At 54.1% G+C, this 23310-nt stretch overlaps 3 protein-coding genes across 9 annotated transcripts in view; 2 read left to right on the forward strand and 1 right to left on the reverse strand.

The window, feature by feature from the left end:
* The first annotated feature begins 172 nt into the window (after nt 1-172).
* TULP2 (TUB like protein 2) lies at nt 173-7497 on the forward strand. 3 transcript variants are annotated; one of them, XM_077747477.1, is made up of 13 exons: nt 173-247; nt 382-548; nt 903-954; nt 1359-1476; nt 2034-2171; nt 2429-2545; nt 3512-3633; nt 4293-4601; nt 5433-5545; nt 6286-6400; nt 6484-6582; nt 6825-6996; nt 7341-7497. In XM_077747477.1, the coding sequence occupies exons 2-13, from the start codon at nt 517-519 to the stop codon at nt 7472-7474; spliced, it is 1521 nt and encodes a 506-aa protein (XP_077603603.1). In that variant the 5' UTR covers nt 173-247; nt 382-516; the 3' UTR covers nt 7475-7497. The 3 variants fall into 3 exon arrangements, with proteins under 3 accessions (XP_077603603.1, XP_077603606.1, XP_077603605.1); XM_077747480.1 differs by lacking the exon at nt 903-954 and having other exon boundaries at nt 174-247; XM_077747479.1 differs by lacking the exon at nt 173-247 and having other exon boundaries at nt 516-548.
* Nucleotides 7498-9934: 2437 nt separating this feature from the next.
* Nucleotides 9935-13373, reverse strand: PPP1R15A (protein phosphatase 1 regulatory subunit 15A). 2 transcript variants are annotated; one of them, XM_077747109.1, is made up of 3 exons: nt 13163-13373; nt 10771-12418; nt 9935-10364 (listed from the first exon to the last, which is right to left on the reverse strand). In XM_077747109.1, exons 2-3 carry the CDS (start codon nt 12412-12414, stop codon nt 10017-10019), a joined length of 1992 nt encoding a protein of 663 aa, XP_077603235.1. In that variant the 5' UTR covers nt 12415-12418; nt 13163-13373; the 3' UTR covers nt 9935-10016. The 2 variants fall into 2 exon arrangements, with proteins under 2 accessions (XP_077603235.1, XP_077603234.1); XM_077747108.1 differs by having other exon boundaries at nt 10771-12423.
* A 1326-nt stretch (nt 13374-14699) lies between these two features.
* The window catches only part of PLEKHA4 (pleckstrin homology domain containing A4), a 26024-nt gene continuing 17413 nt past the window's right edge, over nt 14700-23310 (forward strand). For 2 of the 4 annotated variants that reach the window (XM_077747317.1, XM_077747318.1), the window contains exons 1-10: nt 14700-14974; nt 15431-15517; nt 16607-16714; nt 19043-19115; nt 19232-19332; nt 19474-19583; nt 20208-20423; nt 20769-21048; nt 21676-21747; nt 23196-23243. In XM_077747317.1, coding sequence (XP_077603443.1) covers nt 15437-15517; nt 16607-16714; nt 19043-19115; nt 19232-19332; nt 19474-19583; nt 20208-20423; nt 20769-21048; nt 21676-21747; nt 23196-23243 — 1089 coding nt within the window. In that variant the 5' untranslated portion in view covers nt 14700-14974; nt 15431-15436. Of the gene's footprint in view, nt 14975-15379; nt 15518-16606; nt 16715-19042; nt 19116-19231; nt 19333-19473; nt 19584-20207; nt 20424-20768; nt 21049-21675; nt 21748-23195; nt 23244-23310 lie in introns of all 4 variants that reach the window. The other 2 variants (XM_077747315.1, XM_077747314.1) reach the window with 2 other exon arrangements.

Genomic DNA, 23310 nt, shown 5'->3' on the forward strand with positions numbered 1-23310 from the left:
TAGCTGTTGGTCATCTTATACGTTTCTAATATGTAAGCCGAGAGAGAGAGAGTGAGAGAGCGACCCTGTGGTGCTGGCTCTCTCGGGTCCCTTTAAGGAGCACCTGCATGCCGTTCCAATTCAGAACCCCCGAGCAGGGTTGCCTGGCTGCAGCTGGAGGCCAGGGGTCATTACTTTGTTGGTGAGGCTTGAATGTGAAAAGCCTCTCTGCAGGGAAGAGGAGAGGAGTTTCCAGGATCCCAGGCAGGTGGGTGCTGGAGGTCTGGAGTCCCTGGGGGTCCAGGGTCCTACGTTGCTATGCCTGAGTATAGAAGAGTTAGCTATTTAGGGGAGAGAGAACCGGATTCCTGGGCCCCCGAAAGTAATGCAAGCTGCAAACAGGCTGCTGGGTCCCTGGAATTCGGGCTGCCTGCGTCCAGGAGAAGATTCAAAGCATACGATCGGGTGTTGGAGGACAGAAAGAGTCCGCTGGGACGTTTGATCTGTGTCCTGACGCCTCAGTCTTGCTTCTCCAGGATGTCTCAGGAGAATGACACATGGAAGAAAGAGTGAGTGGGGAGAGCAGGGTGGGCAGGGATGGGGAAATGGGGGTGCAGGAGGAACTCAAAGTGTGATTATGCCCACACCCATTCAACTCTGGCTTCATACCCATGTTGGCCAGTTCGTTTGGCACCATCAGCCTAGCAGTAAGGGGCCGGGGGGCCTGGACTCCTGAGTCCTGACAAGGAGGGGCCTGGGATCTCTGACTCCTGGATTCCAGACAGGCCAATGCTGGGAAAAAAGTTTCGGAACTTTTCTGTGACCTCACAAGTGCTCAGAACCCTAAGTTTGGGTGGGAGAAGGAAGGGAAGGAGAGGCTCTTGGGCAGTTCGCGAGGGCAGNTGAGCCTGCACCTCTCTCAGGCTTCTGGGGGATGAGCCGGCCGCCATGAGGCTCCAGAAGCTGGAACAGCAGGTACTATGCCCGTGAGTCCTGCCCACCCTCTTCCCTCGTCCATAGCTTCCAGGAGCACCACCCCCGGGACTCGCTCCGGGACTCCTGGCCCCCTTTCTTTGGCTCCCTCCAAGCCTCAAGTCTGCAATTGGGAAATGAGAAAATAGGAAGTTGGGATCGTAAACAAGCAAACCTTGGTGACGAGAATCCCAAATTTCTAAGGAATGAAGGTTCTGGGGGGCAGGACTGCTGGGGTCCTGCGGGAGGACTCCTGGATCTGAGGAAGGAGGGGCTGAGGCGCTGAGAGTCTGGATTCCTGGACTCTCCTTCCCACGCATGCCTCCCCTTGCCTCAGGCCCTCATTCACCCCTGTCTTCCTGTCCGGTTCCTGGCCCCCACCCCTCACCCCCTTTCCACCCCTGCAGCGGAGGCTTTTTGAGAAGAAGCAGCGGCGGAAGCGCCAAGAGCCCCTCATGGTTCAGGCCAATCCCGACGCTTCTCTGCGGCCCCGGCGACCATGGCGGCGGGAGGAGCGCATTGCAGGTGACAGCGGTGAGGGAAAGTTCTCAGTGGACGGCAGGAGCCTAGGTCTGGAGGGAGGGGTCTGTGGGAACTTGGGATGGGGCCGAGCGGAATCCAGAAGAGCCCAGTGCAGGACCCTTGGGGGCCCAGGAGCAGGACCAGTGTGAGCTCAGCGGCGCGAAAGCAAGAGCGCGGGGGCGGGGCTTGGTCCGTCTGGGAGGTGGGGCCGGAGAGACTCTCTTGATTGGGCTTCTTGGAGTTCGGGGGCGGGGCCTGGTAAAGCCCTAAGGACTCGATTCCTCCGTCCGGAGAGAATGAAGGCTGGAATTAAACAAAGCCTGGGGATAATTTAGAGACCGAGAGCCCCCTGTGGGATTGTGGGCCCCCACAGTCTGCAACAATTTAGCCGCAGGGCTGTGCTTGCTTGAGCCTTAGGATGGAGTTTGCGTTCTGAATGGGTCTCAGGGGTTTGGATAGTCAATCAAGGACGGTACCTGGGAGTCTGTGAGGAAGCAGATCTTCGCAGAGGGATGGAATTTGTACATCGTGTTAATGGACCCCGCTGCCCCTTCTCCCAGGCCTTGGGAACCCTTTCCTCCAAGAGAACGTGCCAGAGGCACATCTGCGCTCTGGTGTTCACAGTGCCCTGGGTATCGTGATCTGCGGTGGAGATGGCAGCGGCGAGCGTGGCCCATTGGCTTCGCCGACAGAAGCAGGTAATCTCGAGTCCTTGGACCTCCTATAGCCCAGAACTACACTCCCACCAGAATTCAGGACTCTGGAACCTCCAACTTTCTCTCGAAAGGACCCAGGAGTCCAGCCCACCCTGGGCTCTGTCATCCCTCACACCAGAATCGGGGTCCTGAAACTCCTTCTTCTCCAACACTCAGGAACCTGAATCTCCAGGCTCCCCTCCCCCTGCCCTGCCCAGCCATCCTGGTCTCTAGTCCCTTCTCCTTCTCCTGGCTACCAGAGAGTTCCGATCCGGAGTTGGAGGAAGTGTCGGTGGAGGATGTTCCCGCTTCTCCACCTCCTCACAAAGAGCCTCTGGGGACTCGACGCAGGGGTTGGCCACCCCGCAAACGATCTGGTAATTTCGGGGACACTGGGTGAAATCCTCTTCCCCTCTTTGTAACAGCGTTATTGAAATATATTCCACGTACCATACAATTCGTTCATTAACAGTTTACAATCCCATGCTTTTTGGTATATTTACAGAGGTGAGCAACCATCGCCACATTCAATTGTAGAACATTATCATTATCCCAAAAGAAACCCTGTACCTTTTTTGCAGTGACATCCCCTACCCCCCAACATACACACCTCATATCTCCAGCCCTAAGCAACCACTAATCTACTATCCCTTTAGATCTGCCTATTCTGGACATTCCATTTAGATCGAATAAGATAGTATATGATCTTTGGCTTCTTTTGCGTAGCATGTTTTTAATGTTCATTTAGGCTGTAGCATTATCAGTACTTTATTACTTTATATTTCTTAATGATATTGTATCACAGTTCCTTCTCTTCTCATGACATGACCAATGATCCAATAGCAGGACTCCTTTTGAAAAGAAATTTTAATGTTTGTTTGTTTGTTTGTTTTGAGAAAGAGAGAGAGAGTACAAGCAGGGAAAGGGCAGAAAGAGAAGGAGACATAGAATCTGAAGTGGGCTCCAGGCTCCAACCCGTGGACCTTGAGATCATGACCTGAGCCAAAGTCGGAGGCTTCATTGACTGAGCCACACGGGCGCCCCAATAATTATCATCCCAAACTTCATTCCTCTGCCCCATTTTAGCTCCCAGTCTCTCTGAGGTGGTCTTTGGGAGAAGGGAAACCGAGGACTCTAACCCCTCTCTGTCCTTAGATCCAGGGTAGTTAGAGGCTTCTCAGCCAGTGTACATGGGGGAGGAAGAGGATATGGAAAGTGAGTGTGCTGGGTAATACGAAAAGGCCAGAAACCCAGGATATCTGGCCTTTTCCAGGTGACCTTGTCCCGAGTTCCTGGGATCCAGGTGTCCTGAGCCAAGTCTCATGGCTTCTTTCACCCCTTAGGGGCCAGTGCACAGGAAGAGAGCAAATCCCAGGATGTTGGAGATGAATATGAGGCACCCAGTCCAGGACCAAACCCTGGAATGGATGGTGACGGGGGACGTGGAGACTTGGCCTCCAAAGAGGTGGGAGGTGGCACAGACGCTCAGGAGATAGCAGACAGGCTAACCTGGGACTCGAGAGTGGGTGGGCGTAAAACTCTGCAGCCCAGTCAGAGGCCCTTTTTACTGGTGGGTGGAACCTGTTATGATTGGGCTAGTAGTTTCTCTGTGTACCATTTACGAACTCAATCTAGAGGATTTAAATTTGTGTAAGCACATACATTAAAATCCAGCCCACCAAAACGCAGCGAGCTTTGGAGAGAGAGGGTGAAACAGTGATAGGGAAGAGCCAATTGGCACTCGCTTTTGATGGAAGTAAGTTAAGTAGTTTCAGTTGGGTGGATCTGGGCCGTATTATATGTTACTAGGCCGAATCATCACTGGTTTTAACTGAACGGACAGTGCTTTCAAAAGGATTCTCCTAGCGGTTGATCGAGTGGGCGTGGCTTCAGAGGGACGTTATTAGTGGTAACCAATGAACAGATGCTGAGGGCTAGGCTGGGTGGGCCCCTTGGAGGTACTGGCCAATCAGCAGGTGGCCAAGATGCTTGGTCAGTAGGCAGAGGACGTGACTGAGGGAGGGCGTAACCCTGAGCTGGCATGGCCAATCAGTAGTTGTCAGGTCTGGGGTGGGGGCGGATCTCAGCTCTGTCCCCTGAATTTGAATTTGGCGCGTGGGCTAGGGCGAAGACTCGCAAGAGAAAAAAGAGGAGTCGCAGTCTACCGTGAACTCCCCAGGAGCGGCCGAAGAGGAGGTGTCAGGGACCCCGGAAGGCGAGAGCGGCGCAGACAGCAGTGGTGTAGGGAGCTCGTCCCGCTCGCCTCCCCGCGCCCCAGGCCCTCGACTGGGAGAAGACATGGAAGCGTATGTGCTGCGGCCGGCGCTGCGCGGCCGCACAGTGCAGTGCCGCATCAGCCGCGACAAGCGCGGGGTAGACAAGGGCATGTTCCCTTTCTACTATCTCTACCTGGAGGCGGCCGACGGCCGGAAGGTGCGGTCTGACAGCCTCTTGATTAAGCTCCACCTCCCAGGGGCAAGTCCCGCCCCTTTCTGAGCGAGGTCAGGACTTAAACGGTTCCAGGTCTTGCTCTCGTTGAGCTAGGGCTTGTGAAGTCCAACGCCAAGCCCCGTCCTTCATAGAACTAGGCTCCTTTCTCAGTGGCCCTAACCAACCTCATAACTAAGCCTCGTGCACTCTTGAGATGAGCCCGCCCATCTCCAAGTCAGGGTCCAAAACTCCACCCCTTACATACTCTCTCGAGGTATTGGCCCCATTGTGTCTGTCCAAGTCTGTCCCCTTATTGAACCTTCTTATCTATCAGCGCCCCCGCCCCCATTCCTTCTATAAGCCCCGCCCCCCGGAACCAAGCCCCTCCCCTAGAGCCAGGCCTTGTCCCTCGCAAGCTGGCCAGTTCCCACACGGTGTGGTGGTCTCTTTCAAGGCACTCTCCCAAAAAGAGGCTTTCTCCTTTCTCAGTAGTGCCAGACTTTTCCCCGATAAAATGCCTACCAAAGTCCAAGTGAGGCTCTTCCGTATTCTCCAAAGCCACCCAGCCTTGCCACAGTTAGGCTCCCCTCTGCCTGTGCTCAGTCCTGACCCAGGACCCAATAGCGGAAGGGATATTAAGACGTGAAACGCCCCTTTTGGACCTAGCTGATGACTTCCTTCAGTGAGAGCCACATCTCCTGGCAAGTCTCGAGATGCTTATTGCTCCATTACCCTCTCCTCTGTCTTGGGGACATGGCGTTTCCTTGTCTTGGACCCCTGACCCTAGCCAGATACCAGAAATTGATTCTGATGGGCCGTTCTTCCTACCCACAGCACTTCCTCCTGGCTGGGCGCAAGAGAAAACGGAGCAAAACCTCTAATTACCTCATTTCCCTGGACCCCACAGACCTGTCTCGGGATGGGGACAACTTTGTGGGTAAAGTCAGGTGGGCAGAACCCTGATATGTGTGAAAAACGGGTGTCGGGGGGAATGGCAGCAGTGACGGGGGACGAGTGAACTACATTTCCCAGAAGGCTACAGAGCACAATTTCCACCTGTTCTAGGACCTTTTGCCTTACAGACTGATGGGTTCTGTATTTCTTCAGGTGGTAGCCCCAGGGTGGTTGGAAATAGGACCAGGGCTTTGGAGCAGAGATCGACATTTAAGACATTTGACTTCTGGGGGTGCCTGGGTGGCTCAGTCTGTTAAACGCCGGAGTCTTGATTTCGGCTCAGGTCCTGATCCCATGGTTGGTGAGATTGAGCGTGAAGTCAGGCTCTGTGCTGACAATTCGAAGCCTGCTTGGGATACTCTCTCTCTCTCTCTTTCTCTCTCTCTCAAAATAAATAAACTAAAAAAAACTAAAAAAGACATTTGACTTCTGGAGAGGCAAGCAGGGGTGGGACTCCTTAATTCCTGTGGGAGAGGGCTGTAATGTATGTATGTAATGTAATGCATGCATTCTTGCATCTTTGGGGGAAGAATTTCCAAAAAAGCTAAGGCAGGGGGCTGACAGTCATGGCTTATCAAAGAAACAAAGGGGCTGGGACTGTGGATACACAAACACTAAACTTAAGTCTCAAGTAGAGGGTTAATTGGAAGAGTTGATGACAGTGGGAAAGCACTCATGGTGCAGCAAAACAGTAATTATTATTTTTACTCTGACCACCCCGCTCCTGGAGCAGATCTAATGTCCTGGGCACCAAGTTCACCATCTTTGACAATGGGGTGAATCCTGAGAGGAAGAATTTTGTCCCGGAGACTGCTCGGATCAGAGAGGAGCTGGGGGCTGTGTGCTATGTGAGTTTCCAGGAGACGAGAGAATGAAGCAGGACGGGAGGGAGGGAGAAAGAGCCAGGCCAACCCGAGCATAATTCCCGCAGGAGACCAACGTCTTGGGATTCCGAGGGCCCCGGAAAATGACTGTGATCATTCCAGGAATCGATGCCCAGAACCAGAGAATCATCGTGCAGCCACAAAACGTGAGTGGGCTAAGGTTGAGAATCCCTGGGTCAGTGAGAGAGGAAAGTCTGGGGGACCGCCCATAGGTCCTAAGGAAGAAGGGGGAGGGGCATGGTTTGCAGAAGGTCATATGTGAAGCCAGAGGGACTTTGTTACACTTCTATGTTTCCCAAGGGAGCGAGACTAGAGACTCAAAAATCTGCATCCGGAGGAAAAGGCTCGTTGGTGGTAGGTTAGCCACGCCCCCTACGATATCTTCTAGGAACAAGAGTCACTACTGAGTCGCCTCCAACGGGGATCTAGGCAGGGACTGGTCCTGCTGCAAAACAAAGCCCCGTCGTGGAGCGACGAGAGCGGCGCCTACGTACTCAATTTTCACGGTCGGGTCACTCGGGCCTCGGTCAAGAACTTCCAGATTGTGCATCCAGATGACCGTGAGCCCCCAAGAACCGGTTTACCTGGGCGGGGCCGTAAAGGGGCGGGGCGGGGGCGGTTGGAGGGTGGCATGAGCGGACATGAACTACTTCTCCCATCAGCACTTGAGCGTTTTTCTAAGCAGGGGCGGCTCCTCGCTGTTGCAAAGCTTATTGGGAAATGTAGTTTTTTAAATGTAGTTTTTTAAACGCCCCTCCGAGGGTTTCTGGTCTTAATGGGCGTGCCGCGCAGCCTTTGGGTAGTTCTGGAAGTTCAGAGGACCGCGGAAAGGAGTTGAGGGGTGCGGCTGGGCTTAGATCCTGACCTCGTTCTCAACTAACTACTTCATGCTCCTCGTCCTCAGCTAACTACCTTGTGCTCCAGTTTGGCCGCGTGGCCCCCGACACGTTCACCATGGACTTCCGCTTCCCGCTTTGCCCTCTCCAAGCCTTTGCCATCTGCTTGTCCAGCTTCGATGGGAAGCTGGCATGTGAGTAATCCAATGAAATACCATACCCTCATCAGCTTCCGTGCCTGCTCATTGGGAGGAAGGGCCTCAGCATGACTTCTTTTGCACCACCTTACAATTAACCAACACCTCGTGTGCTGCCTGGATGCCCAGTTGTGTGATTCAGGGAGTGGGCTTTTCACCAGCACCTGCTTTCCTGGGACTCACATTCCTGGGAGATGGGTCTTAAACCACAAAAAATCCAAATGCTCCTCTGCAACGAAGGAGAAAAGCTCCATAGAAGGGAAAAGTGGAGGCACAGGTCAGCTGGGTCAGATCAAGGTATCCTGAATATACCGTGATTTTTCTTTTTCTTTTACAATTTTTTTAAATGTTTTATTTATTTCTGAGAGAGAGAGCGAGAGTGAGAGAGAGAGCGCAAGCTTGGGAAGGGTCAGAGAGAGAGGGAAACACAGAATCCAAAACAGGCTCCAGCCTCTGAGCGAGCCCCATGCAGGGCTCGAACCCACCAACCATGAGATCATGACCTGAGCCGAAGTTGGACGCTTAACCAACTGAGCCACCCAGGTGCCCCGAAAATACCATGATTTTTCATACCACATCTGAAGAATCACAAGGAGCTAGTGCCAGAGGGGTCAGGGGTGGAACGTCAGGCAGTAGTCACAGCTTCTACAAAGGTCTTAAAGTGGAAAGGGACTTGAACAAATGGAAGAGTAGTGTGGGAGGAGCCTGAGGAACCAGTGGAGAGTGGCCAGGGGCAGAGGCCGGACAAGAGACAGGACATTTAACTGCTGGACAGAACTTACGAGGTCAGAAAAGACTTCCAAGTTGAAGATGTAAATTTGAATCAAGACATGCATGGGTGAGAGTGAGAGAATAATTAAAATATTTTTTAAGTTTATCAAAACACATATTGTTTTGAGAGAAAGCACAAGCAGAGGAGAGGTAGAGTGGGAGGGAGAGAATCCCAAGCAGGCTTCGCACTGTCAGCGGCGAGCCTGTTGAGGGGCTTGAACCCAGAAACTGTGAGATCATGACCTGAGCCGAAATCAGGAGTCCTGTGCTTAACTGACTGAGCCACCCAGGTGCCCCTGTTTTGAAAGGGAAAGAGTGAGTGCACAGGCGCGCGAGACAGAGCATGAACAGGAGGGGCAGAAAGCACGCGAGAGAATCCCAAGCAGACTCCATTGCCAGCACGCAGCCCAACATGGGGCTCGATCTTATGAACCGGGAGATCATGACCTGAATTGAGTCATTTGCTTAACCTACTGAGCCAGCCAGGCGCCTGTGGCAAGGACTGTCTTAAATATGAACTCCTTGGAGTGTGTGGCTGGCTCAGTTATTGGAGGGTGCGACTCTTGATCTCAAGGTTGAGTTCAAGCCCCACATTGGGTATAGGAATTACTTAAAATCAGTAAGAACTCCTTTGAGGCCTTACAATCCTATAACGTATATGCTATTGTTAGTCACATTTTATAGGTAAGAAAACAATCTTTTGAACAGGGCTTATAAATGTGAAATTGGATAGCTGAGAGCCTTAAGCAATTCACCATTTAAATGACTAGTAGGGTGGATGGGTATATTCCAGGGAGGCACGGAAGACTAGAAATGAACCGTTTTGTTAAGTGTTTATTTTTGAGAGAGAGAGACAGACAGAAAGTGACTGGGAGAGGGGAAAAGAGGGAAGAAGACCGAATCCGAAGCAGGCTCCAGGCTCTGAGCTGTCAGCACAGAGCCTGACATGGGGCTTGAACTCACAGCGAGATCATGACCTGAGCCAAAGTGAGATGCTTAACCCACAGAGCCACCTAGGTGGCCCTGAACCTTTTTTTTTTTTTAATATTTTTATTTATTTCTAGGAGAGCAAGAGACAGCGTGAGCAGGGGAGGGTCAGAGAGAGAGAGAGGGAGATACAGACTCTGAAATAGGCTCCAGGCTCTGAGCTGGCAGTCAGCACAGAGCCCGACGCGAGGCTCGAACCCATGAACCGCGAGATCATGACCTAAGCGAAAGTCGGACGCTTAACCAACTAAGCCACCCAGGTGCCCCCCCCCCTCTTTTTTGAGATCAGGGAGTCCAACTCCTAACCCCCTTGGGGAGATAACCGTCCCAAATTTATCTGAGAGAGAGAGAGAGAACCAGTGGGGGAGAGGCAGAGAGAGACAGAAGATTCGAAGCAGGCTCCGTGCCAACAGCACAGAGCCCGATGCTGTGCTTAAACTCACAAACCGTGAGATCATGACCCGAGCCAAAGTCAGACCTTAACCGACTGAGCCACCCAGGCGCCCCTGTCCCAAGTTTAATAAAATTTAGGCAGCTGCCAAAGAAAAATTAACAAGACCCACCAGCCCCTTAGTTCAACAGAAACAAGCAGCAGCAAATTTGTGTGATGACAGGAAATACAAGTTTATTCTCTACCAAGTACTCCCCTTAATCCTGAGCATAGTGGATACAGTCAGTTCAGATACGTACAGTGACAGGGACAAGGCTTGCTACAAATAAAGTTTATTTGTTATATAAAACAATATACAAAAAAATAAATAAGTAATATAAACATGAAACTACATGATCTTAGCCACGCCTCCCACTGAGGTCCAGGCCAGGAGACAGGGACAGAGGGGCGAAGGAAGATGGCCTAACAGGGCTCAGGAGTGTGGCCTGGATGGAGGGTGATGGTAAGATCTGGGTAGGAGTGGGTGTGACGGCCAGAGGAGGCGAAGAGTTCCCGAGGCGGGCCCAGGCCCTGGCCCGGGCAGCAGGGGTGAGACAGGGGCCCAGCTGCTCCTGGGCCTGGGCAATGCGACGGGCAAAGCGACTTCGATCTCGGGCGAGCTGTTCCCAGGGTCCCCGGCGGGCGGCCCGGGCTGGTCCTGCCCAGACAGCGAGGAGACGGACAGAGACCTTCTCAGAGAAACGTACCTAGAGATGGACCAGCACAGACACAAGACACACGTGTCCATAGGTGGGGGTAGGGGGAGGGCGGGTAGAGAGAGAACCAAACAAATCAGTTACACACGATCGCCTGTGGTCCCATGAGTCACCTGCTAGCCATTCACCCCTCCGGATGCTGCAGGTGGAGGCGGCGGGTTCCCCGGCATTGACAATGAACCGCACCTGCTTCCTCACCTCCCAGGGGCCCAGCCTCTTGCAGAGGATTGCATTACAGTGAACACAGCCCTCCCAGCAGAGTTCACACGCAAGCCTCTGCAACACCCAGGGGACCCGGAAGTTGGGGCGTTCAGCCCCCCCACCTGCAGCCCAGGAGCCCCAGGCAGGAAGTTAAGCTCCTCCCTAAGACTGGAGAAACTGAGCCCTCAGCACCCACCTTTCTGGCCTTTCCGGGAGTCTCAGGGTCAGGATGCCGGGTGGGGGTTTCTGTGGACTTGAGTCGCCTCTGCAGTCGGACGGGTAGCTGAGGAGGAGCCCAGGAGGGTGGTGGCCTCTCTCCAGGTAAATAGATGGCCACTCGGAAGGGGTGGGGCTCAGCTTCTCCCCGCTCCTCAGCAACTTCCCTTCCCTCCAGGTCCTCTCCTGGCTGACAGCTCCAGCCCCTGAGGAGGGCGCTCTGAGCCTGAAGGGAGGGCCTTGGCGCTGAGTCAGTGGCTTCTGAATCCTCTTCCTCCTCATTCTCATCTTCCTCCTCTGTGTCCTCCCCTGGCCGATACACCCAGGCCCTGATGAAGGCACTTGTGGGTGGGATGGAAGAGGGCCTCTCAGCTTCTCCCTCCTCCTCAGCTGAGTCACTCAACTCGTCTTCCTCCTCCTCAGCCTCCTCCTCTGTGTCCTCCCCTGGCTGATACACCCAGGCCCTGATGAAGGCATTTGTGGGTGGGATGGAAGAGGGCCTCTCAGCTTCTCCCTCCTCCTCAGCTGAGTCACTCAACTCGTCTTCCTCCTCCTCAGACTCCTCCTCTGTGTCCTCCCCCGGCCGATACACCCAGGCCCTGATGAAGGCATTTGTGGGTGGGATGGAAGAGGGCCTCTCAGCTTCTCCCTCCTCCTCAGCTGCTCCTGAGTCACTGAATTCATCTTCCTCCTCCTCAGACTCCTCCTCTGTGTCCTCCCCTGGCTGATACACCCAGGCCCTGATGAAGGCACTTGTGGGTGAAATGGAAGAGGGCCTCTCAGCTTCTCCCTCCTCCTCAGCTGCTTCTGAGTCACTCAAATCGTCTTCCTCCTCCTGAGACTCCTCTCCTGAACCACACTCCCAGGCCCCAGGGTGAAAGCCTGATGATGACACGGAAATGGAGCTCTTTGTGGCTTCTGTATTTTCTGTCTTTTTTTCCTCTGTCGCTTGATCTCCTTCCTCCCCAGCACGATACGCCCAAACTTTGGGCCTGGATCCTGGAGATAAAGGGAAAGTAGGTGTTCTGGCAGCTTCTTTGTTTACAGCTTCTCCTTCCTCTGCCTCCTCTCCGGTACAACACTCCCAGGGTGATGGAGGAAAAGAGGAAAACGTGACCATTTCGACTTCAGCAGCCCCTCCTTGCTCAGGCTCTTCCTCCCCAGAAGGGCCCTGCAGCATTCTTTCTGGAAGACTGGGGGACACGGGAGCAGGCCGGCCATCCACAAATGCACTTCCTTGCTCTTGAGGGACCCTGGTGGTTGTTTGTTCCCCCGCATCCTCTCCATCATCATCATCATCTGAAAGTCCCCGGGCTTCAAGAAGAGAACGGCTGGCTCTTAGGTCATGGCCGGGCCCCCAGAACCCTCGTCCATCTGTCTCCCCTGGAAAGTGCCTGCCCTCTGGGGCGCGGTGAGTGGCCAGAATAGTCTTAGCATCTGCCTCCGGACCAGCTTCTCCTTGATCCGCTCTGGCTACTGGTTCTAAGAGCCAGGGTTCCGGAGGGCCTGGGCCCCTCAGGTGGCTCCAGGCCCTGCTGAGAAGGCCCATCAGCGGGGACAGGAGGAAAAAGGGGTGGGAGCCCCTCCAGGGGGCAGACTGGTGGGGCACTTGGCCTGGAGCCATCTGTCTGTGCTGGGACAAAAGGAAAGAAAGGTCAGAAGCCATATAAGGGAGAGCAAGGATGACTGTGAGTCACAGCAACGGAAATAGCAACACAAATAGCAACGTGAGAGTCCCTCCCCCACATTCCTTTCCGATCCCGGCCACTCCCTTCTCCAGCAGAGTACAGGGTTCTCACCTCCGTTCTCGCAGAACCCAGGAGTCTGAGTTCCCAGTTCTCTCATTTTTTTCTTAGACCCAAGACTCCAAGCCCCCAGCCTCTTCTCTCAGACTAAGAAGGCTCAGTTTCCAGAACTGGAAATACAGGGTCTACTTGCAGGGCAAGATTCCCTTGGGGACAAGGTTCTAGTCCCTGTTTCTCTTATCCGTCCTGAGGATTGACAAACCAGGCCCTCATCACCTTCCTCCCTCTGAGACTCAAAAAGTTCCGATCCCTCCCGTCCCCCCCCGCACGGTTTCATCACTGAGGATTCTGGAGTCTGGCTTCCAGATCCGTGCCCCCGCCAGGTTTAAGGCTCCCAATCCTTTCTTCATCCTAAATCCGAGCCCTGGAGTCCGTCCTGGTCGCACTCGTTCCCAGACGCAGGCGCTCAGGCTCCCAGGGCCACCCTTCCTCGGAACTAACGAGTCCCGGCCTCGAACCCTCCCGTCTAGGCACCCAGAAGTCCACACTCCCTTCTCATTCCTAACGCGGAGTCTGATCCCCAGCCCTCGACCCCTCAGGGCCCAGGCGTTCGGACCCCTCACTCACCGACTCGGGGCTGTGCGTCACCCTGGGGGCAGGAGGGCCGGCTCGGGCTGCCACAAGCGATCGCGGATCCGGATGGCTCGGGAAGCCAGCGCGTTCATCTCGCCCTCCGGTGTCGGGCTCCGGGTCTCCGGTTACCACCTGCTACTGCAATCGCTGTCGTCGCAAAGGGTATCTGGCGACCTGACTGTACCTGTGTATGATCCACAGCTAAGCTATGAACTGACGCAGCCCGAAAGGCTTTTATAGTCCAACGCGGCCGGACGTGCTGACGTCACGGGGAGGCGGGGTTTCGAAACTTGAAAGTTGGAATTCTCGCGGAGATTCCGGGTTCTGTGACGACATGGGGACGTTTCCCGGCGTGACCACACTCCGAAAGAAACGAGCTGTCAATCAAACGCGTGGCTGGCTTAAGCCGCCGGGCTGCTCTCCCAACTCCTGTTTTTTTTTTCTAATGTTTATTTATTTGAGAGAGAGAGAGAGAGAGTAGGGAAGGAGCAGAGAAAGAGGGAGACAATTCAAAGCAGGCTGAAGGCACAGAGCCTGACGCGGGGCTCGAACCCACGAACCGTGAGATCATGATCTGATCATGACCTGGGAATGAAGTCACTTGACCAAAGTGGTCACAGCAGAGCCTAGATTGATTGTAAATGAGAACAAGAATGTGAGCACCCTGAAGGCAGGCATTTTACTTTGCTCACTGCTTTTTTTCCCTCGGTGCCTGGCACAGAGTAGGTAGGTGCTCAACAAATATTTGGTGAGTGGGTTTTTTTTAAGGTTTAAAAAAACTTATTTATTTCCAGAAAGAGTCGGAGCAGGGGGAGAGGCAGAGAAAAAGGAGAGAATTCCAATATGGAGGAGCCCAAGCAGGGCTGGAACCCACGAACTGTGAGAGATCGTGACCTGAGCCGAAGTCGGACGCTTAACTGACTGAGCCACCCAGGCGCCCCTTTTTAAAATATTTTTGAGAGACAGAGAAAGAGCATGATAGATGTTTGACCGTGGCCACTGGACCCTGCCCTGGCCACAATGCAGGAACCCAGGGTCACTCCCTCCTCCCTGGAAAGCCTGGACCCATCCACTCAAAAGCACACTTCCGGATCCCCGGCCCCATTAACAACTCAGGAGTCCTGACTCCAAGCTCACACCTTTCCAGGCACCCAGAAGCCTGAGCCCCCTCTATTTCCAGGATGCCAGCTCCCTTCAGGGTGCCAGTGACCCAGGTCCTGAGCAGGATGGGCAGGACCAGCCCACTGGGACGCTGGAGTCCAAGCCACAGCTCCTCCTCTCCAAACAGTTAGGAATCCCGGCCCAGCGGGGACCCAGGAGTCAAGGGCGGGGGGGGGAGGGGGCAGCCCCTCCCCTCAGCNAATCAAGGAGAGAAGGAAACAGCGGCGGTGGGGACGGAGACAGAGAAGAGGAAGAGCTCGAGTGTGAGCGAGAGAGAGAGGGAGAGAACGAGATGGAGATCTAAGGAAAAGAGACTGAGTCAGAGAAAAAAAGATCTGGAACAGAAACAGAAAGACTGGAAGAGAAAGTGCTGGGGGGGGGGAGCGGGCGGGCAGGGGAGATAATGGGCCAGAGAGAGAAACTGGAAGAGACAGATTAGAAACAGAGACAAGGTGAGGCCAGAGACAGAGATGCTCTAAAAAAAAAAAAAAAAAAAAAAAGGGAACAGTGACCAGAAGAGACACAAACCAAAAACTGAATGAGTGAGCAGGTGAGAAGGCAGACAGGTCTGAGAGGCAGCACCCAAGAGACAGCAGCTGGGTGCTCCAGCACCTCGTTACCCCCATCCCTGGGACCCCAGAGCTGGTAAGTTCCCTGGCTGGCCTGGGAGGGACTTCCTGGATGTGCATTCCTGGGGTCCCAGGGCTTGGCAGGGATGGCCTGGGGGTGCGTGTGGGAGGGCTGGAGACAGGTAGCTTGGGGCAGCCGCGAAGAGGCAAGGAATGGGGGCTCCCTAAGCACAGAGAGGGTCAAATTCCTGGCGAGAGTGCTGGGCGGGGGCAAGAATAAAGGAGCCCCTATTCTCTGTCTTGGGCGCCAGACGGCTGCCCCCCTCCCGGGAGCTGCCAGTGCCGCCCACCTCTCTTGGCATCGCTCTTGGTATGCAGTCCCGGGCCAGGGCCTCCCCCAGCCCCCCAGTCCCCACACAACAGGCGCATTCTCCTCAGCCTCCTCCGACCTGCGAGCCCCTGACCCCGTCTCTGTCCCCAGCCGGGTCAGCTGCAGAGACGCGCACACAGCCCCTTTCTTTCTCTCCGCAAGCCCTCGATGGAGGAGGGCAGACCCCGGAGCAGCCTCAGCCTGGCCAGCGTCTCCACCGTCTCCTCGCTGGGCAGCCTGAGCACCAAGGTTTGAGCTTCTTGGAGGGGCCGGGGAGGTGGGCGGGGCTCTGGGCTGCCGAGTCCTCGGGTTCCCCAGCCCCGGTTCCGCGCCAGCTCGAGGGACCCCTGTTGTTAGGAGCGAGGATCCTCAGCCACACCGAGGAAGGTCCCCCGTTGCCCACTAGCCCCAGCTAGGAATTCAGAGCCGCTCCCAGCTGTCTCCACCCCTCCCGTTCTGCCAATTCAAAGCCAGAGTAACAATCCCACTTCACTCTGGTTGCTAAATTAAGGCTACTCCCCAGCCACGAGGCTCCCCCGAGAAATTCGGGCGGTGGCTACCCTTGACGGGGACCGAGAACTCCCTGTCCTAACCCCGGGCATCCAATCTACCCAGTTCAGGAACCATCCAGTCTACCCGGTTCTGGATAAGGAAAGGACCTTTCTCAAGAGGGCTGAGATAGTTGCGTCCCAAGTCATGGCCCCAGCCCCAAGTTCAGTGACGACACTCATTTCCTACTCATTTCCTTGTCCTCGGCCATTCTCTTCACTCATTTCCACTTTGCCAAGTTCAGAATCTAGAGACTCAGTCCCAATTCAGTGCCATCCCCAAGGCAGGCTATAGGGGGCTATGGATGCCGGAGATGCCGGTGTGAATGGGAGAGGGGGCTCCTCTCCTATTGGGAGGGAGGGATTTGGAGTCCTCTCTCTTCTGGACATGGTTGCTAAGGGATGTCACTCCCTGGCACTGAGACATCCTTCCATTCAGCTGACCCATCACCAGGGACTCCGCATGGAGGTCTTTCCTGATCATGGGGACCTCCCATTCAGATCCCATGGACTGTACTACTTCTCTGGCTCCGTGAGACGCGTGATCCCCAAATTCCTTCCCCATCCGCCAGTCGTCCCTTCCTTTTCCCCAAACAGCTCCGTCCACCCATTAAAAGTGTCTGTGAGCTCCGGAACGTGCACATCCAATTCTGACCTCAGAATTCAGTTCCCTCCTCGGCTTGGTTTCTAAGGGCAGCGGAGGGTGAGCCACGGGTTCCCGCATCCCAGTGCGCCTCCTCCCCAAGCCCGGCCGAGGCCCAATTCGTATCTGCCCTCCTTCTCTCCTCAGAAGCCTACCCGGGCCGTGAGCAAGGTGCACGCCTTCGGGAAGAGAGGCAATGCACTCAGAAGGGACCCCAACCTCCCGGTGCACATCCGAGGCTGGCTTCATAAGCAGGTGAGGTGAGCTGGGGGAGGGAAAGGACACCCAGTATGCTAGAGGCTGTCCCCTGTTTCTCTTCTTCCAAGTCTCCAAATGTGGTTTGTTTTTCTTTTATTTAAAAAATATTTATTTGGGGGCACCTGGGTGGCTTAGTCGGTTAAGCGTCCGACTTTCGCTTAGGTCATGATCTCGCGGTTCGTGGGTTCGAGCCCCGCGTCGGGCTCNTTGAGATCATGACCTGAGCTGAAATCGGACACTCAACCCAGGCGCCCCACCCCTCGGCTTTTTTCTAACAATGCTTCTCCCCTTCTTCTGACATTGTTCCATGCACCCATTCATTCACTCAGCGACCACTTCCTGAATGTTTACAAGGTGCCAAGCCCAGATAAGACAAGCAAGCATCTATAGCATGCTTAAGATGGGGCGAGGCAGGGATGGGTAATACATTAGCATATTTCAGATGGTAGGAATTGCTGTGAAAAAACAACACAGGAGAATGTGCTGAAAAGTGACAGAAGGGGGCGCCTGGGTGGCTCAGTTTGTTAAGCATTTAGCTTAGGCTCAGGTCATGATCTCACAGTTCCTGAGTTCGAACCCTGCATTGGGCTCTCTGGTGTCAGTGCAGAGCCTGCTTTGGATTCTCTGTCGCCTTCTCTCTCTGCCCCTCCCCAGGTCTCTCTCTCTCTCTCTCTCAAAAATAAATAAAAACCAGGGTGCCTGGGTGGCTCAGTCGTTTAAACGCCAACTTCATCTTGGGTCATGATCTCGCGATTTGTGAGTTCGAGCCCCACGTTGGGCTCTGTGCTGATGGCTCAGAGCCTGCAGCCTGCTTTGGATTCTGTCTCCCTCTCTCTCTTTTCCTCCCACACTCGCGCTCTGCCTCTCTCTCTCTCAAAAAATAAAATGAACATTTAAAAAATTAAAAATAAATAAGGGTGTCAGAGGGATGAGAGCACTGTTTGACTCTTGGTCAGGGAAGGCGTCTCTGAGATGACATTTGAGTTGAAGACTAAGTGACATGAAGGAGCCGATCATGTTAAGATCTGGAGGCAAAGGGAATCCGAAAGCGAAAGGCCCTGCAGCAGGCCAAAGCTTGGTGTTTGGAGCCAGCTGGGGGTTGAAATCGATGGAATTCAAAGGGGTCCCTGACCAGTAGCATCAGCAGCACCAGGAACTTGCTGGAAATGCATTGTCAGCTCCCACCCACCCTAGATCTACTGACTCAGGAACTGTGGGGATGGGACCCGGGAATCTGTAATGTAACAAGCCTTCCTGGTGATTCGTACGCAGGACAACGTTTGAGATTTCCTGCCAGCCTGTAAAAGAGGGTAGCGAGGGGCGCCTAGGTGGTTCAGTCAATTAAGCATCTGTCTCTTTTATTTACATGTACTTTTTAGGTAATTTTATTTATTTGTTTATTTACGGAGAGTGCATGAGCGGGGGAAGGGCAGAGAGGGAGGGAGAGAGAGAGAATCCCAAGCAGGCTTCGCACTGTCAGTGCAGAGCCCGACGCAGGGCTTGAACTCACAAACCCACGAACTGCGAGATCGTGACCTAAGCCGAAACCAGGAGTCAGACACTTAACGCCCCAAGCGCCTGGCTCTTGATCTAGCTCAAGTCTTGATCTCAGGGTTGGGAGTTCAAGCCCCGAGTTGGGCTTTGCACTGGGTGTGAAGCCTACATTAAAAAAAAAAAAAAAAAAAAAGAAGAGAGAGAGGGGGTACGTAATTTGAGGTTTATTCTAGGTGTGACGGTAAGCTCTGTTTTGAGCAGGGGACTCCCCCAATCTGACTTCTAATTTCGAAAGACCATGCTGGCTTCTGTGGGAACAGATTGAAGGGGAGAAGAAGGGCAGGAGGTTGGAGATGGGGTAGTTCTGGCAGAGGAGCGGGGGAGATGCAGGATTAGGGGCATGGCTCGATGCCACCATCCTGGCCTCTCTGTGCCTGCGACTCCACAATCATCAGACCGAGTCTTGGCATGTGAAATGCCTGCCCGCGTGTGGTATAGTATCCCGTTCCAGCCTTCCAGGAACTTCGCAATCCCCAGTTGACAGATGAGAGCACACAAGTGTCCCAGCCAGGAAATGACGAGTCTGATGGCATAGTTCGAGAGGGGTGGAGCTAGGAGCCAAACTCAGGTCTGACTGCGTCCAGAGTCCATGGTCGTTCGGCCACTACACTCTGGCTTCCTGCTCTCCATCTCAGTCTATTGCATCAAGCATGTTTCCCTTGCTCTCCTCTCTGTGGGTTCCCGTCCCCAGGTGCCGCTGTCTCCATTCCCACATTTCCTCTCCCTACTTCCCCTCTGCTCAGGCCGCCCCTCCCGCTCTGTTTCCCCCAGGACAGCTCCGGGCTGCGGCTCTGGAAACGCCGCTGGTTCGTCCTCTCCGGCCATTGCCTCTTCTATTACAAGGGTCGGTGCCCTGGCTGGCGTGGGGTGGACGGGTCCCCCCCCAACCCCCTCCCTTTCCTCTAGGCTCATGGCCTCCAGATCCCTGTGGGACCCCTGACCCCAGCCCCTCTTCTGCAGACAGCCGCGAGGAGAGCGTCCTGGGCAGCGTCCTGCTGCCAAGCTACAGCATCAGGCCAGATGGGCCGGGAGCCCTCCGAGGGCGGCGCTTCACCTTCACCGTGAGTGGTCACTAAGGCGCTAGGCAATGGGGGCAGTCATTGGAGCAGCCGTCATTGGAGTTAAAAGTCTTGACCTGGGTGCGTGGCGTCCTCCTTTTTAGAGGTCGCCAGCGTCCAGGTCCCAGCTGTCTTTCCCCGCAGGCTGAGCACCCAGGCATGAGGACGTACGTCCTGGCCGCCGACACGCTGGAGGACCTGCGGGGCTGGCTGAGGGCGCTGGGCCGGGCCTCTCGCGCAGAGGGGGACGACTGGTGAGCATAGGCCCTGACCTTCTCCTTGCTTCTGAGTCCATCTAACCGTCCCCAGCCCCGCCCCTTTAGGCGCTGCCTCGTGAACGTCCAATCACTTGTCTTGTAGCTAAGGAGACTCCGCCCTTCGGGTCCCACTTCCGGAGAAATTCGTCTCCTCCAATCAGCAAAGTCCTTTTCCTCTAGACTCCGCCCACCATTTGGTTCACACCCACCCCCTCCATCTGCCCCCTCCCCCACACCCATCACTGTTCCACAGTCCCCGNCAATATTCCACAGTCCCCGCTTGGCTCCCTCAGAAGTCTCCATCCCTAAGGCTGCCACTTAAACAATGTCAAATATAAAAAGACCTACTCTGCCCCACCCTGCTCCCAGTTTCAAGCTGGAGACCCATAATCTGGGACATTGGGTCCAGACACCCGGATGGACCTTGTACCGCCGCCGCTCCGCTCTAGTCACTTCTACAGTTGGGGGCCTCAGTTTTCCCATCTGCAAAATGGGGACAATGATTTACACTGCACCACCTTCGCTTTATTCTGTGTATGTTCCCGCGTGCTCCTCCGTGAAATGGAAATAAGGGTTGTTATGAGGCACAAAGGACTGATGTCTTTTTCTGTACCCACTTAGTGGGCGACCCAGGTCACCTGCACGTCCCCAGGCTGGAGAGGGCCCCGGCGGCCCCGGTGGCCCCCCGGAGGTGAGCAGCCGGAAAGAGAGGCACGGTTTAGAATCCCCAGAGGTGGCTCGGCTCTCCAGAGGTCGCGGACGACCCGGGCTGCTCACTCCCAGTCCCACAGCCGACCTCCAGTCTGGACCTCCGATCCGGAGGACTCGGAGCCCCGAGTGAGTTGAGGGAGTCTGGGATCGGAAGGTTTTACAGGGCTGAGCATGGGGGGGTAGGGGTGGGGTTTGGGGGCGTGGCCTCGGNCCAGGTAATAAGGCTTAGAGCTTTCGTCCTTGAGTAGGTAGGAGTTACTGGAGTTCTTACGGAGTAGGACTCATAGGCGGCAAGTGCTAAGGAGGAGCCACAGAAGGGGAAAATATTCATGATCTGGTTAACAGGGGGGTTTTACGCTAGAGGGACCGTGAGACACACCGGGAGGAGATGCGCACCGGAGGATGACTGCGTGGGTAGTGGGGTGAGGGGGCTCTAGTTGACCTAGTTCCCCTTTTCTCTCCTCCCAACAGCCTATTCACACCCCTCTCTCGCCCTCCGTCGCCTCTGAGCCTCCCCCGGCCCCGTTCTGCTCCTGCCCGCAGACCCCCTCCAACCTCCGGCGACATAGCACCTCTTCCCAGACCCCATACTCCTCTGAGTCGCATCGATGTCCGGCCTGCCCTGGATTGGGGGCCCCAGCGCCAGACACTCTCTAGGCCCCCCACTCCCCGGAGAGGACCTTCCTCTGAGGCTGGGGGAGGGAGACCCCCCAGGAGTCCCCAGCACTGGAGTCAGGAGGCCAGAACACAGGTGAGCAGGGAGGTAACGGGGAGGGGGACTACATTTCCCATATGGCTACGGGCTGTCTTGCTGGGCTGGTTGGCCAGCCACGGCGTCCTGGGCATCATGGGGATTGTGGTTCAGCATAATCACAGCTGGGTTCAGATGTGAGGGGGAAAGTGAACTTCATCTCCCATCAGCCCTGAGGGCTGTCTTTTCAGGCTGGTCTCTGGCCGTTACCCCTTAAGTATTATGGGGATTGTAGTTCCAAACACTGTCCTCCCAGACAGTGCTTGGAGAAGTAGCGTGGATTGCATCTGTCTTGTGTCTCCACTTTATCTTTCCAAGATGTTCACTTGCTCTTTTTCTCTGAGCATCTTGGGATCGTAGCCCAGAATACCCACAGTTGACCAAAAAGGTGAGAAAGAGTAGATTCCAACTTCTTTCGGCCCCGGGCTGTTTTGCCAGGCTCGTCCAGTTCTTATCCTACGTGTCCCCACTGTGGCACATCGCTGGAGAACAGGTAGTTGAGAAAGTTGTGGGGCTCAGTGCTGAACCTCAATGAGTCTCCTAAGTCACATCAGTTCTGGACACGTCCACTCTAATATGTGTTATGAAAACATGCCAATTTCTAAACAATTTCAATATTCCTCCCAGGCCTCCTCTGGCTCCACGTATCTCCAGCTACCCCCGAGAGCTCCCGGGACCCGGGCGTCCATGGTATTATTGGTAGGTGTCCTGGAGCCCCTTGAATCTGCTCGAACCCCCTTCCGTGCTTTCTTTGCCATGGAGAACGTCATGGAGAAGACTGGGTATTTCAGGGTCCCTTGGCAGACTCTTCTATAAATTTCCTATGACTGCTGCCAACAGGGAGGCAGGCATATAGAATATCTCTCCGTTCATGCATTTCATCTTCCAGGTTTTTATTTGAGTTTAAAATTTTTTTTCCGTAGGGACCTTGTGTGCTCTTAGTTAAGGCAATTCCTAAATTCCTGATAGTTGTTATAGCTACTCGAATGGTATCTTTTTCTCTTTTTTAAAATTATGTTTTCTAGTTATGGATGGGATAAAGATATATGATTGGAGTTTGGGACTTCGTCTTTCTCCTGGGACTGAATTCTCTTTCTCTCTTCTTTTTTTTTAAGATTTTTTTTATTTTTAAAAAATTTTTAATGTTTATTTATTACTGAGACAGAGAGAAACAGAGCGTGAGTGGGAGGAGGGCAGAGAAAGAGGGAGACACAGAATCCAAAGCAGTCTCCAGGCTCTAAGCTGTCTGTCAGTCCAGAGCCTGATGCGGGGCTCGAACCCACAAACCGTGAGATCATGACCTAAGCCGAAGTCGGACACTTAACTGACTGAGCCATCCAGGCGCCTGTTAAGATTTTTTTAAAGTGATCTCTTCACCCATCGTGGGGCTCAAACTCACAAACCCCAAGATCAAGGGTCATATGCTCCACCGACTGAGCCAGCCAGGCGCTCCCGAATTCCCTTATTCTAATCACTCTTTGATTTTGTTGGTTTCTCTGGGTAATGAGCATTTCATCTGTAAATAATGGTGGTTTCATCTTTCTCCTTCCAAGCTTACACTGTGTTTTGTTTCCTTTTTCTTTTCTTATGGCCTCGGTCAAGATCTCTAATACTGTGTGAAACTGTAACAGTGGTAGTGAGCATCCTTATTTTATTTTCTCTTGTAAAAGAAATGTCTATGGGGAGCCTGGGGGGCTCAGTCGGTTGAGCGTCCGACTTCGGCTCAGGTCATGATCTCACAGCTCGTGGGTTCGAGCCCCAACTCAGGCTCTGTGCTGACAGCTCGGAGCCTGGAGCCCACTTCGGATTCTGTGTCTCCCTCTCTCTCTGCCCCTCCCCTGCTTGCATCATGTCTCTCTCTCTCTCAAAAATAAATAAACATAAAAAAAAGTTTTTAAATAAAGAAGAAATGTCTACATTTCCTCCCCAAGTTATAACATCGCTACAGCTATTTGATAACAGAGCCCACTGGATCTCCCTAAAGCCAAGAATCTGGTAGTTGGTCGGCTGCGGTTTGCTGAAGCTTGGAACAAAGCTAATGAGGAGAAGGAGAAGGGTGTCTGTCAGTAGAAACAGGGCTCGATTCAGCTCTGAGTTACAATAAAGTCCTGTCTGTCCGTGTGACCCCTGGCTCTTCTTCTCCTCAGCCGGGGCCCCCCCTAGACTCAACTTTTCACCAAAGCTTGGAGACAGATGTAAGTTCTCCCTGACCCCACCCCTGCCGGATTCTCAAAGGTGGGGAGAGAATGCTTTAGATGGGGG

The sequence above is a fragment of the Crocuta crocuta genome, unplaced genomic scaffold (assembly GCF_008692635.1).
Source record: "Crocuta crocuta isolate KB4526 unplaced genomic scaffold, BGI_CrCroc_1.0 scaffold334, whole genome shotgun sequence".
NCBI classification, from domain to species: Eukaryota; Metazoa; Chordata; class Mammalia; order Carnivora; family Hyaenidae; genus Crocuta; species Crocuta crocuta.